The 14579-nt window shown below is 37.8% G+C and overlaps 1 protein-coding gene across 2 annotated transcripts in view; it reads right to left on the reverse strand.

Annotated features, from left to right (window-relative positions):
• The window catches only part of LOC4348797 (midasin), a 32384-nt gene that overhangs the window by 8121 nt on the left and 9684 nt on the right, over window positions 1-14579 (reverse strand). Inside the window, exons 17-44 of one of the 2 annotated variants that reach the window (XM_015758650.3) lie at window positions 13727-13794; window positions 13442-13637; window positions 13229-13333; window positions 12615-12920; window positions 9500-11743; window positions 7919-9412; window positions 7653-7839; window positions 7520-7585; window positions 7144-7226; window positions 6827-7063; window positions 6503-6638; window positions 6332-6417; window positions 6168-6238; window positions 5851-5992; window positions 5690-5779; window positions 4651-4777; window positions 4066-4220; window positions 3555-3662; window positions 2733-2885; window positions 2446-2625; window positions 2009-2206; window positions 1798-1899; window positions 1498-1725; window positions 1291-1413; window positions 914-995; window positions 690-817; window positions 457-621; window positions 297-372 (exon numbers count right to left, since the gene is read on the reverse strand). In XM_015758650.3, the coding sequence (XP_015614136.1) occupies window positions 297-372; window positions 457-621; window positions 690-817; window positions 914-995; window positions 1291-1413; window positions 1498-1725; window positions 1798-1899; window positions 2009-2206; window positions 2446-2625; window positions 2733-2885; window positions 3555-3662; window positions 4066-4220; window positions 4651-4777; window positions 5690-5779; window positions 5851-5992; window positions 6168-6238; window positions 6332-6417; window positions 6503-6638; window positions 6827-7063; window positions 7144-7226; window positions 7520-7585; window positions 7653-7839; window positions 7919-9412; window positions 9500-11743; window positions 12615-12920; window positions 13229-13333; window positions 13442-13637; window positions 13727-13794 (7336 nt within the window). Of the gene's footprint in view, window positions 1-296; window positions 373-456; window positions 622-689; window positions 818-913; window positions 996-1290; window positions 1414-1497; window positions 1726-1797; window positions 1900-2008; window positions 2207-2445; window positions 2626-2732; window positions 2886-3554; window positions 3663-4065; window positions 4221-4650; window positions 4778-5689; window positions 5780-5850; window positions 5993-6167; window positions 6245-6331; window positions 6418-6502; window positions 6639-6826; window positions 7064-7143; window positions 7227-7519; window positions 7586-7652; window positions 7840-7918; window positions 9413-9499; window positions 11744-12614; window positions 12921-13228; window positions 13334-13441; window positions 13638-13726; window positions 13795-14579 lie in introns of both variants that reach the window. The other variant, XM_015758649.3, reaches the window with a different exon arrangement.

Here is a 14579-nt window from a genome sequence, read left to right on the forward strand (position 1 = left end):
GTCCTTGACTACTGGTCTTGTTAAAAAAAGATGATATTTTAAGACTTCCAAGGGGTCTAAATCTGAACTAGAGGTCTAGAGCAGCTGTTGTAAATAGAAAGTAAAGTGGGAAGTGTGTGTGTTATTCTCGGGGACATGAGATCAATAAAACTTTCAAATTCAGCACAGTAATCACTAATCAGCATTCTATGTTTTATACTCCTGCCACCTGAGCAACAGAGATTAGAAAAAAGATGCTAAATATACTGCAAGGCTCCAAGTCCTGCTAAAATAGGTTACTCAAGATTCAGCACTACCTTTTAAGAAGAACTTGGAGTCATTTTCTTGCAATGTTTGTGCTTTTCCAACCAAAAGTTGCAATCCAAGTAATACCTTCAAGAATAAGAAATTTGTGTGATAATTAGTTGCAATCCAAATAAGTTATATACAAACAAAAACATTTTATGGATACCAGACCTTTGAAAGTGGAGTGCTCAGGGGAATTGCCAAAAGGGAAGTAATTATGTCTAATATTTTCAGAAGACCTGGATGACCAGGCCACTCGTCCAAAAAGTATCTAACTTTTTCTTGAAGTGCAGTCAATGGCTCAACCATTTTGAACAATATAGAAGGGTTTGGATCCTGCAAAAGGTTATCAGATATGCTAGTAACAATTGGGCATCAAACGTACAGCTTGGAATATCCTGTACCTTGTAAGCGTTATAGGTGTTGCATTCTAAAGATGGTGCACAAGTTTGTCGATATTCCAGACAAACACGAAGTAGATGCTCAGGCATGAGTTTCTCATCAAATGTTGAAGATGTCAATTCTGGCAAGTCTGAAAAAATAATCATAAAATACTGCAAATCAAAATACAGAACTATTTTCTTGCAAGTCAAAATACTGCACTGCTTGAAATGACATGGTACGTTACCCTTCAGAATTCTTGCTCCCAGTTGATATGAGTCCATAAAAGATTGAATTTTCAGGTCATCACTAATTTGGCATTTACTAGGCTGAAATAAATTCAAAAGAAAAACTACCAATTAGCTATGTACAGAACAACACTAAAGCAATTATTGAACAACAGCTCCTTAAACAATACTAAAGCAATTATTGAACAACAGTTCCTTTTTTATCCTTCTTTTTTCTAATAGATCTGAGAGAAATATGCTGTGCCAGAATGTATAGCGTTATTTTTGTTTCTCGATCCTCATGGACATCCAAAAATTACAAATTATAGTGCCATACATATGATTATGAGTTCAAGAAGTTCACAGAAGATCATCTCTTTCTCCTGTCACTATTTACCTTCTCAACAAGGTCTGGCGAACCAAATAACTGGTTATGTATTGTTACAATACATTTCAGAATAGATTCTGGTATGAGATCCCACGAGTCTTCAACAGCACTATTTTTCTCATCAGTTCTCTCCTGAAATAAACAGGAATACGGGGTTGATACATAAAAGTGAAAAGAAATAAAGGCATTGGAAGAGAATCCTCAAACATATGATACCATAATTTTAAGAAAATCCTGCTCTAACTTTTCTTCAGTATCTGCTACAGCATTGCCTTCTGCATCCATATCTGAAAGTGATGGCACGTCTCCTTTAAAGATATCATGTATATCAATGATACGGGACCTGAACTTGTAATACTGTGAATCATCATTTTCCCTGGCCTTCAAACTAGATTTCATGTCAACCCACATGCTTGTAAACTGGTCAAATGTTTCCTTTAGCGACTGCAAAGACAAACAGGTAAAAGATCACACATTTCCTTTCAAGTAATTGTGAAAATGAGAATGAGTACATACCAGATAAGATGTTTTATCCAGGATAAGGGAATAGCAGACACGGTATGTTGTCCGTACTAAAGAAATATGATGGATTGATACTAGCATCTGAGAGTGAGACCTCTGTAATGAGTGCAAAAAGGCATTATGAAAAGCTTGAATCTCTACATTTGAATAACTAACGAGACAGCATGAATTGAAATAAGAAGGGAAACACTTCCATTTCACTAACCAATTTGTCAGCCACTTCACCAACATGCAATTGACTCGACACAGCAGCTAGCTTCTTCAACATAGCAAGGTCACTGACCTCATTGTAGCGAATTTCCAGTTGATCATCATTTACATATTTCGTTAAATCGGGCATGTCCACTGAAACATTGCCAGTAGCAGATCCACTTGGAAATTGCATAATAGCAAAAATTGCACCCTGCAGCAAAGAAAAAGATTAAAGTAGCACCGTCAGCATCATTGAGGACTGTGCACATTCTCTGTCACTAATCAAGGAAAGTACAATCTGTTTTTACAGTGTATATGTATTACACATATGGAAACAAAATAGCATGAAGTTTATTTATTACTATCAGCTACTGTTTGATGACACAGATACAAATCTGGTCAAAAGAAGTGCACCACTAAGTATGATTCAAACATAGCTGCAACACATACCAGAGCTCGTTCAATATCATCTTCTTTAATCTTCTTCAAATATTCCCTCTCAAGATAACCAGACAGAGCAATTGCCAACCCAAGTTTCATTTCATATACAGCAACTTGAATTGGTTGAATCAAATCAACATATTCCACATACTCCTCTGTCAGTCTCTTGATGAAATTTCTGGATGTTATCTGCCACAGCACGATTATAGGGCCAATCAATATAATTGAGCGATAACTGCCACTAGAACAAAATAATCCAGCTAGAAGACAAATAAACCAGTCCCAACAAACCTAACCTGCCAATTGCAGACTCTATCAATCTCTAATTGCCCAACTCCATCACCATTTAAACTAGTCAACAGAGACTTGCATTCAGACAATCGTTCCTCAAACTCACAGCATGCCACAATCAGGCTCTTATGCCTAGATTGTGGAGGTCGAAATACAACCTGCAAAAAGTGAGTAAGGATATATAGTTATCAAAACAATAACAGATTACGTAAGGAAAATAATAACCAGGTCTGTAGTTTATATTAATACATATTGAGTACTAACACCTGTTGAACGGCTGTCTTGCCCAATAGGCAAGCTCAATGATCTAAAGGTAGGATCACCAACAGAACAAAATATGTCTATAACTAACATTGAACATACCCACCTAGAACAGAACAGAGCCACAGATACTGATAACTACAGATTGCTATGACATTTTTAGGAGTCCTGAGAAGATTCATCAAGGGTGTGTTTAGTTCACACCAAAATTGGAAGTTTGGTTGAAATTGAAACGATGTGACGGAAAAGTTGGAAGTTTATGTGTGTAGGAAAGTTTTGATGTGATGGAAAAGTTGGAAGTTTGAAGAAAAAGTTTGGAACTAAACAAGGGCCAAGTTGCTGCATTCATATTCAAAACATTAATATAGCATATTAAATTATTATGTCCCATTCTTTGCTTGTGTCTCGACATTAACATATGCCTGTTCTCAACAATTGTTGGAATAACCAGTGAAAGAAATACTAGCAGCTTGGAAGAACCATCATGAACTTTAGAAATAGTATCATAGGATGGGGAATATTTAAAACTTCAAATTATGTATTAAGCAATGGATTAGCATATATACCTTTGCCCGGATGCTCTTCTCTTTTGTTTTGAGTTCTTGCAATAACTTCTGATCATACCCATCTTCCTCAGAGCTAGACCCAGCCAATTCCTCACACTGATGACGAACCTATTACACAACAACTCACAGAATAATTAGCCAGGCTTTATCTTACAAATCTTACTAGTTGTGATTTTTTTCGTCCAAGATAACAGACTAAGATACAGTACCACAGTTAACATTGTACTACTACCATTCTCAAATAGATGTCATTTTTAAGAATGTGTCCACCCAAATCTTAAAATTAGATTTGTCATGTGAAAATGACAATAGTATATCTCATGAAAAACACTTGTTTATGCCACCAAAATATTTTGTTAATATAAGATAAAGGCAAAGTGAAGGTCAGATATTGTTAATATCCTAATTAACACAAGTAAAAAAGAAAGGAGAAAACAGTTTACATGCCACAGCATTCTATGTAGCATGTTAATTCATTCATTATGCACCCAAGAAATAAGAGACCGTTCACCTTTCCCTCAAGCTCCAGTAGTGAAATCTTTTCCAGAATATGAGAGTGCATGAAAGCGGATTCGAATGCAGGATCTGGATTATATGAGCTCAACAATAACCGGAAGCGCAACTCTCCAATGTACACCCAAGCAGCCCCAAGATGCATCAAATAACCTGCATGCCACAAAAGGTTAAAATAAGCATGCACCGTTCAGTTGAAATAAACAAAAACTCAGGGAAAAATCAAAGCAAAAGTCAAAACCACAGTGCCTATTGGAACAAACAAAGACTAAAAAACAAAGAAGAAAAGCATAAGAAGAAATACCACGCAATAGACCATTCATAGTACAACAGCAGGGTAAGGAAAAACAAGTGCATAGGATTTGTCATAGCCATGCTACATCTAAATGCTGTCAGCAATGTCTCCAGATATCACAATGTCAAAAAGTTAACTAGAATACATTAGCTTCAATTTCGAAAGTCAAACAAAATATGATATTAGTATCTACACAATTTTAGATTCTGTTCAGGGAGACCATAATGGCTAACAAGCTATGAAATGGAGATTCAATCATTCATTGAGAAGAGATAAAAAAGAACACACCCTGTGAGAACGGTGAGTGCAATTCCAGAAGTAAGGACCCTATTAGCTCATGCGAGCCAGCGAGTGAAGCCAATACTCCATGACTTGAACGTGATAACAGCGCACAGGCAGTGTCAAGATCTTCTTTCTGCAACAGAACAAGACAGACCATGAAAATACGAACCACCAGCAAAGAAAGCTTAAAAGCGAAACAGATAACTTGTTAAACAATACTGCTGTCCACAAAGATGCTGCAATGGTCAGAGTGGAAATTGTTCACAGAAAAGAAGAAATAACAAGACAAAAATGTCACTATGGAATACATTTATGGGCTGTCTGGTTTGAGGTTTGAGATGATTCATTGACCATTTGATCCTAAATAGTTTGTTTGGTCTGAGGAATGGAATAGACTGATCCATCATCACCTCATCCCTCAAACGTACATACTAGGTGAAGCAATGAGTGGAGCCATCCCACCGTATTTGAGGAATGATCCCACAATGGGTCATCATCCTAGATGCTTTGGTACCTCAAACATAACTGCCTCTTAAAAAATAGCTTGTTGATCACTTGATTAAGTTCATATATGACTACAAAACACAGTTACAAAGATATCTGATTATAAGTTGACTAAGAACTGAAGCAACCACCATACAAATGTATTAAGCTATCCTTGTTTCCTAGTTTGGGAACTGCACTCATCTGTAGCATTGTGAGGGTTATATTTTGTCATATGTGGCACTGTGTCTGTTCAAAGTGACTATGTTATTTGTCATTTTAGCTTCACATACACACAAATATCTACTAACAGATGCACAGGAAATCAAGGTTACAGTTGTCAATCCTTACAAACTAATACGTCCAGAACTTTCCAAAACAGAACTTAACATGTTCCAACAAAGCTTCAGTCCCCTTAAAATGAACAAGAATATATTGATTTCTACATGACTTAGAGCTAAAGAGGTGGGACAGATTAAAAACAAGAATATAATAGCATGCAATTTGCAAAAACATGTGGTACATGAGATCTAAAATCACGTCAGAAGAATGACGCACAAACCTTTACACGATGTTCAGACTGTTGGAAGAGGATGGACTCTAACTTGCTATACTCTTCTTGCTTGAAATGCTTCTTATGGACAACTATGATCTGCAAATAGGACATCAGAATATATATTCCAAAGGGTGCATCAACACAAACACAGATTAATGGACTGATACCTGTTTAAAGAGGGAATCAGCAGCAGAATGTAGACTAAGAACAAAGTTTCCCGCAAACGAGACACCTTCCCAGAGGTTTCTTGATGAAATTCGAAGCACTAAACGGTTCTTCTGATAATCCATCACACGTAAATCCTCTTGACTGCAGAAACGGAGGGTATTAAGAGAATTCTTTGCAATTGGTATCCCTTAAGGCAGAAACATCTCAGCAGCCCAGAAGGAAGGAGCAGAGAAATACAATAGCAATCAAAAGGAAAGATCCCTTCACTGTTTCTAGCACAAAGGGAAAAAATGGACGAAAATAAAACTCATCATACAGGATGGTATCGATTGCATCCATTTTTGTCAGGTGTGCAAGGTCGCAGGTTTCATCATGGGTAACTGAGAACTGAACCTGAAAATGGGGCTAATCAGATAACAAAGGAATCATGAAATCTCCATATAACTCTGGAACTGTATGAAGAGTCTTGCGAGGAAAAACCTTTGGTCTCCCAGAGCAATATGTCCACAAAAAAGTATGGTAGTTGTACCACATTTCAAGAATAGAACTAGCAACTTTTACATGCACTGCAGAACATTCGAGTGCCAACTTGTAAGCTAAAACAAAAACAAATTGATATGTTCTAATCAAAATGCAGAGATCATCTTTTACCGTTATCAACTGTGGCCCAAGCATGATGAATCCACCAAATGATCTGATGTTGAGTAAACTCAAAGGGAGATCTTGAAGATGATCCCAATTGGAAGTCCATAGCATACTTGAGCATATATTCAATGTTTGCAATAATCTGTGTCATAAGAGAAAATTACTAGGCAAATATGCATGCCACAAAATCTGAAGGGCAGTTGTTGCAGATGAAGTACCAACAACATGATACATGAGATGATTGCAGATCAACAAATTCTATAAGCTAAAATCCGAATACAGTTTAACAACACAGAGACACACATACTAACATAGGGAAAGGGGGAGGACCTGATGAGATTCAGAGGAGTCCAATTGTGCACACTTGGATAGCCGTTGCAGTAACACAGTATCCAGGTTCAGGCTCTTCAAGTTGAGCAAAGGAAGACTTGCTACCCAACCATGGAAACCGTGCATGTTACATAAAACATCTGATGAGACAGAGCAACAGAATTTTACTTCAGTAGTTGAAGCCTTGGACAAAAATTCAAGATTTTTCTTCTCCCAGTCAACCTTCTCAACAAGCCTCTGCATAAAGAAAATGCAGTAAGTCAATAAATTTTAGGGGGGTAACATATCATATAACATTACACCGAGTACAAAAGAACCTTGTGAACTTCATCCAACTGGGCCAATACTGTTGAATCTTCTTCCTCGGTGATAGTTGCAGCAAGAGAAGCCATAGAAAGACCTTGGCATAAAGTTAAAAACAGTAATAAGAAACCAAAGTTAAGTAATGAAATGCAGCTCTTCTGCGTTTTCGAGGGAAAAAAGAAACCAAAGCTAACACTGCAAAATTAAATAAAAATGCACTTCGAGCATTTAAGTGTGCTTCCACTGCTTTGAAGCATTCGAGCAATACAGATTAAAAATAGACCACAAAAAAGAACTCTACAAACACAGAAGCTGCCTCTGAATACAGGCTTATAGAAGCAATTCCAATGTACAGCCTCAAAAAGATCTGTTGGACAAATATAAGAGTACCTTCCATCGCAAGGTTTCTAAGATCCTGATTGGCTGACAACATAGCATCAACGAAGTGTTGGTTGTCTGCAATCAACAAGATGATTAGATCTGGAAGATTTATAAATGTTCTGATCCATAATATATAATTTACCATCAAAATGTCCCTTCAGAAGATTCTTCCTTGGCCAAACAGCTGCAGAAAATGCTAAGATGTCTTGGATTTTGTAGAAGATTCTACCAGATGATGGTACAATAGGGTGGCCACCATAAACCCACAAAGTTGGTTTGTCATAATGTAAATTGAAATCTTGGAGGCTGTTGAGATTGACACTTTCCATCTGTATAACCATGGTATCATTATCCAATCATTATGTGGTATCACAAATTCACAATGCAAAGAAAAGGATGGTTACTTACCAAAAAGATACCGACTTCTACTGGGAATTTCGGTTGCAACTTTAGTATTTCCTTCTTCAAAAGATTCCAAACAACTGGCAAGCCCTCAAACTGAGATAAGAGTATCATCTTCCATATTGACCTGTGATAATCAATGAGACGAGAGTATATCTGCAGCAGTTTCCGTGATTTCACAACCATCTTGAGTACCTCACCCTCCAAGCACCTGAGGGACTTCAATGCTGGCAACATAGTGACTTCCATTATACCATGGTCAGGAAATTTTGTCTCGAGTTGCCATTGCTGCAAAGTAAGTCGCAACAAGCTCAAACCATTACGAGAGTTGCGAAGCCGGTTATGGCAATCTTTAAGGGTAACAGAACAAGTCATATCCAGCAATCTCATTGAAAGCAATGGAATAGGGTGAGCAACAACATCAATCTTGTGATAAGCAACTATTTCCCTGTAACATTCAAGGATGCTATGCCAAATAGGATGGTCACTTTCTTTCTTAAGTATATTTCCGTAGTTCTCAAAGAAGTTGCAGTAAGGCTGGAGAAGGTGATTGCACCAATTGAACCATATGGCATACAATTTAAGATCATTTTCAGTAGATTGCTCCATTACCCAGTTTGCAGCAATAAAAAGCATCTGATCAGCTAATTCTGAATTGAACAACCCAGTTACACAAGGCTTGACAGACTGCTTATCAGAAACGGTTGGAAACTGCAGTTCTAATAAACTCGTGGCAGGCAGAATATATGGGTGGATGCTAGTGATAGGTCCCAACAAGGATGAATTACTTTTCAAAGTGCTTATCTGATAAGCAGCGTATTGGGAACCCAATGACTGCAAATACATACAATTTCTTTGGACACAAGTTTCCTTTGAATACCAGATAAAGTCCTTTAGTTTTTGTTCAACTGGCCAACCACCAGGCAAGGATAACGAAAATCCATAATGCAAATCAGCTGAAGAAACATCAAAATGAACCAAAAACCTAAGTTTTCCCTCCTCGACAATGTTAGAGCACACTTCACCCAATGATGGCAGGTAAGTGTGCTCCCAACTTAGATGAAGGCTCCAAAGAAACTGATTTCCTTTAATTAGAAGTTGTTTGAACAATTGAACCCATCTTGTTATCTCAAGAAGTGTAATGTTTATACCAAGACGCAATCCAGCAGCTTTTGCATACAAGTGTGCTTCACTCATAGACGAAACCAACTCCATTCTTGGTATGCCACAGGAAATTAGAAACCGTGTAATGTCCCTCCTCTCACTATCCTCAGCCGCATTGCTGCATCCGTTTATACTTAAATTCTGGTTCATCAGAAAGATCTCAACTCCCCTGTTTCGCATAGCTCTTGAAACCTCACCATGTTTTGCATTAATTGTCAAAAACATTCGGAACTTGGGATGGGCCTTCAGAATTACAGGGTTCCCATCCACAAGACCACATTCATTAACTACAATTGACCTTTCTTGCTCAACCAGAGAGTTTATCCTATCGAGAACCTAGAATCAAAGTTAATAGAATAGAATTGTTAGCAAAAGAAAAATAAGGTGACAAAAGGTAAAATTCATAAGGGTTTGTAAACGTACAGTAGGGTTACAAAAATTTGCGTTGTCCAAAACAATCCATTCACCACATTCAATAGCCCTGATCAAGTCTCCAGCAACCCATTCAAATTTAACTGGTTGGTGTACAGCTTCACTCTGCTGCAAGTAATAGATAGACCTCAGTGTTTTACTCAAATCATCTTTATTGAAGGATACAGGCAAGTCAAACATTTCCATATCACACTTCATATCCTCAACTATGTCCCTGACCAAGCTCAATGATGGCAACGATGAATTCTTGCTCATTTCAACAAGGGTTGAAATGCAAATTGAAGAGAACTTCTTTGCAATTACAAATTCAAACCATTTTACAAACAATGTCTTCCTGTCTGCAACCAAACTCTTCCACTGTATATATTGACTCAGGCTGAAGTATTCATCAATATAACGCTCAACTTGAGATATGACCACTTTATAGTGCCTAAAAAAGTTATACTGCTCAAAGCATCCCAACAATTCTGACACATCAGTTGCCGAAGATAGATTAACTTCGTTCAATGTATTGCCAGATAACTGAGCAAGCAAGCGGATTAATGAGGTTTTCCCAGATGAATGTTGTCCAACAAGAATGCACAACCAACCTTGATTGATACAGTGCATGGCAGCTTCAAGGCTATGGAGGGTACCAGGGAGAATGTTGAGTTGGCTATTCTGAACTTTGCAAGAGTGGACGCGATTTCTTCTAATAGATGCACTTCCAACCACCAAACACTGTGGATTAACATAAAGCATTTTTATTTCATGAATGCTATACTTTGTCTGAAAGACTTCTTCAAAAAGCTTGACAACTTCTTCGCGATCAGCTACAGTTCGCATTCGTTGAAGGTAGACTGTATTTAGAAAGCAGTCAACCATTGAGGTTTCTGGATATCCTCTTGCTGTCTCACAAGCACCAACTATCATCTCACAAGACCTAATAATATCACGTAGATTAAATTCCCAAGGAGATCCTTCTTGGCCGTACTTCTTATGTATCATGGTATCCATGTAGAGTCTATTGTTAAAGGAAATCAACTTTTTTAGAATGTCATCCTTGATTGATGGATATTGTGATTTACAGATGAATGAGTAGTCGCTTTCTGATAACTCATCAACATAAACCTTTGTGAAGCGGTTCAAGAAGGACTTCGGAAGGCCTTTCCGCCCACCACCTTGCGACGAAGGATTCTGACATGCAAAGACACGAAAGGACGGTGGACATTTGTACGTCTGACCAAGCTCAGGAATAAAGACCTCAGCACGGTGGTCCAAAATGGCATTCAAACCCTCTAAGACAGATTGGGGAGCGAGATTGAGCTCATCCAACAGAACCCAACTCCCATTTTTTAAAGCCTGAAGAAGAATGCCGTCAGACCACGCAAATTCCATTCCATTTTCCCCTTCAACTGGCAAGTCTGAACCTAAAAGATCCATCATGTCTGTCTGCTCAGATAGATTTATCCTCACAACGTTATGACCAGAAAATCCAGCTAATGCAACAATTAAGCTTGTTTTCCCAACTCCAGGACTACCTTCCAACAGAAGAGGTTTTGGAAGTTGCATGCCACGCAACACTCGGAAAACATTCTTACTGGTAGTTGGTGCCATGAATTGAAAACCCTGTTGCTTGCGAGTAAAATGACCTGTATCAATATAAAATGGCATGATGCCAAAATGATCCGGTTGACCAATATCAATTTCTCTTGTATGGTCACCCCAGCCATAGTTCTTTAGATCATGTAAGTCTGAGTTTAATGGTTTTCCCTCGACCTTCTGCAGCTCTTCTAGAAGAAAGGACAGGCAAGTCCTTCTCAATTCAGTAGCCTCAGTTTTAGAAACATTCATTCCCAATGTGAGCCCGTCTAGTAAAACAAGGAACAGACCATGTATTAAAGCTTGTTGTGGACCAAGATTTCGCTCTGTCACATTGATAAATGAAATCCAGGACAACAGGTCTCGTATTGTGAGCATTCTTCCAGTGTGCAACTGGTTGAACCACATCCAGAAATTAACAATACAATCTCCAAAGCAAGAAACCTCAGCATTTGTGAACCTCTCTATAGCTATGCTCTTAAGTTCATCAACATTAGTGACAGCAGGAACCCACACTTCTGTGAAACGATTTCTTAAAGCTGGAGAAAGCTCTTTCTTTCCATAGTCACCACCTGGATTCATCGTCGCAAGGATAAAGAAGTTTGGATGTGCTACTACTTTCTCTAGCACAGAACCACCCTTCTCAGCCAGTGACTACAACAGTAAAAGTAGGAGTAAACATTAAAATGAAACTGAAGTTCAAAAAAAAGTTGATATTTTAACACAGCCTTATGAATCAAAGAATTTCACGAGTGGATAGACAAGTGCATGATAAGATAGACAAAGGTACAGTCCTCACAAACAATAACAATCAATGTAGAGGACTAGAAGTAATCTTCCATTGCTTAATGGTGGGACCAAGCAACAACTAAGCAAAACTATAAATGGCTTGTATGACTCACGACAAAATAGGTATAAGATGCAGTATCTGACAAGCATCTTGTTTAGCAAGGACAAAAAAGAACTTCAATGAAGTATGGTGTGTAAGAAATATGTATCCTGAATATTTAAACTGTGATGGTTGGTTCCTCTTAATTAGGAGGTAAAGATGCATTTGGTGATGTGGTAGGCTTCTGAAGGTTTACATAATCTTTCATGTTTTAATTAAGTATTAACAAATAGGAAACATCTTACATTGACCTGCAACAGAAATATTTTACCAGAAGTTCTAAGGACTTCCTATACGTGGGTTCCAAAGCATACCACAAACTGGCACATAAATCTATAACATGGATTAAAACCGAACAATTCAGCAATGCACAGATTACCTGCAGGTAGATTGTACTATGTCCCTAATAGTTATGTTAAATAGGATTGTTTCTATTTTATATAGTAGTTCTGTAAAGTACACAACTTTATTACTTATGCCCCTAATGTGCAATTTGATCAATTAAATCCTTCAATCTGCAAGCCTAGTTCCTTTTCTTTAACATAATTATCTCGAATGTAGTGTGCACTGCTACTTTACTAAAGGATAAAGCATAGAGTTCAAGCAGAAAATAGCAACCCGAAAAAGACAGCATACCAATTTTCTTTCAGGTTCTAGAACACTGTTCAGTCGTTCAAGTACGCTATCGTCAGCTAAAGAAATTTCATCAATTAGGAAAAGATCACCATTCTTCATTGCTTGCACAAGCGATCCATCCTGCCAAAGGAAAATTGCCTGCCACCTCTTGTGAAGTTGCATCAAATCCAACTTAATTTGCTCCATGGCGGCAAAATCATGAGGTGGCACTTGTGGGAACAGTTCCTTCTCCTTTATGTATCTATCAAGTATTTCATCGATGTGATTCACCACACTAACAGCTCCAGATATATCAGCAGGAAATGACTGCACATCATGGAAAACTAGTTATACATCAAATGTACTATATATAATCTCTACTGTTTAAAAAAATATGATCTGGGTGATCTGTTCTATGCGGAATCATTCTAGATCTTATATAGACGAATTTACATAGACGTGTGTGTTGTAGGATTTTTTTTGTAATTGCATTTGCACGTGTACATGTAGTTTTCAGTCAATAGTATGATTATATGCATGCTTTTTTTCATATTAGAGTATAGTTATATTATATTTTGAGACTTATCTCAATACACAGGGATGAAATATCATATGCCAGCACCAAAGGAACATACCATATCTCCTGCAACATGAATGAATATTTTCAGCTGCTTCATTTTTGTAATCAGATGTTTGAACTCCATCGCTATTTTTGACCTATCACGTATAGGACAGAATCCCTGCCAATAACAGTCAAAACATGATGCCAGTGAAAATAATGCTAAAGCGTGAAACAATGGGATATAACAAAACAGAATCCCAGCAATGATTTCGAGATAACAACCCACCCCAATGAAATCTGAAGTCTCGGTATATTGATGGCAATTTAAAATGTGTAGCTTCACTCCAAGGACAGCACTTAGGACCTGGCAAACAGTTGTTTTCCCACCTCCAGTTTCACCAACAAGGAGGACAGGTTCACGTGACCTGTAACAACGCTCAATGAGGAAGTATAGCCTCCACATACTTTCCGTCCAAGTGATGCTGCAAGCATGTACAAATACATATTGCATCAGATGAAGAGAAGTTAAAAGGTGTAGTATGTTATATGTTAAAGTATAAAAAGAACTCACTTTCCAAAGGTTTCTTGTACTCTCAGTCTTATAGATTCACGTGACAAGTTATTGTCACAGCTGACTTCCTGCAGTCACAACGAACCTCTCAATGATACGACAGACTAAAAGGTCTTGTTGAAGTTAAATGTATAAGGATTCAAAAGCATTGTGAAATATTTCATGCAAGAAGTAATATATTTGAAAGAGACTTTCTGTAGTTTCCAGGCGAATGCACATGCAAGAGTAATCAAAGAGAAAAACTTAGGCTCCCTATAGTTTGTGTTTCAACTCGTTGTTATGTTTTCACAGTAAATTTCTACAGTAGCTTAATTAATAGGCACAACACACTGTAATGCATCAACCACAAACTCAATGTTCAAACGGTGCTCCCATGAGGTCTGGCTGCTTTGACGTCCTGCACCACAAGCTCACCCTTTGGGTATCGTTCCCAACAGTTAGCCAATTCGCTGGAAAGAGGCAAGCAGTGAATGGAAGCATCAAGCTCCCCTAGGCAGCCTTGGCTGCCACCAAAAGATGAACAAGCTCACCCTTGGTCAGATGGGAATGTCAACTAAGTGAAATAGCAAACATACAACAAGGTGTTCCAGTAGCATCACAGTAACCGCTTTCAATGTATGATGAACTAAATCAATTCCACCAGGAGTAAATTCAATATCTTGCTGTGGGCTAATGGTCCAGTGGCTTATTTTTTAAAAAAAAAAAAGAGCAAAAGTTTTTATCACAGAGGGGTGCAGTTAGCAACATCTTCTATATATTTACAATTTTGAACCCACTAAGTGCATAAAGGTATTTTTTGAAATTGTTTAGTTAGAATGCCCTAGCTATATAGTGCCAGCATCACACATCATAA

Source organism: Oryza sativa, chromosome 10, assembly GCF_034140825.1.
Source record: "Oryza sativa Japonica Group chromosome 10, ASM3414082v1".
NCBI lineage: Eukaryota > Viridiplantae > Streptophyta > Magnoliopsida > Poales > Poaceae > Oryza > Oryza sativa.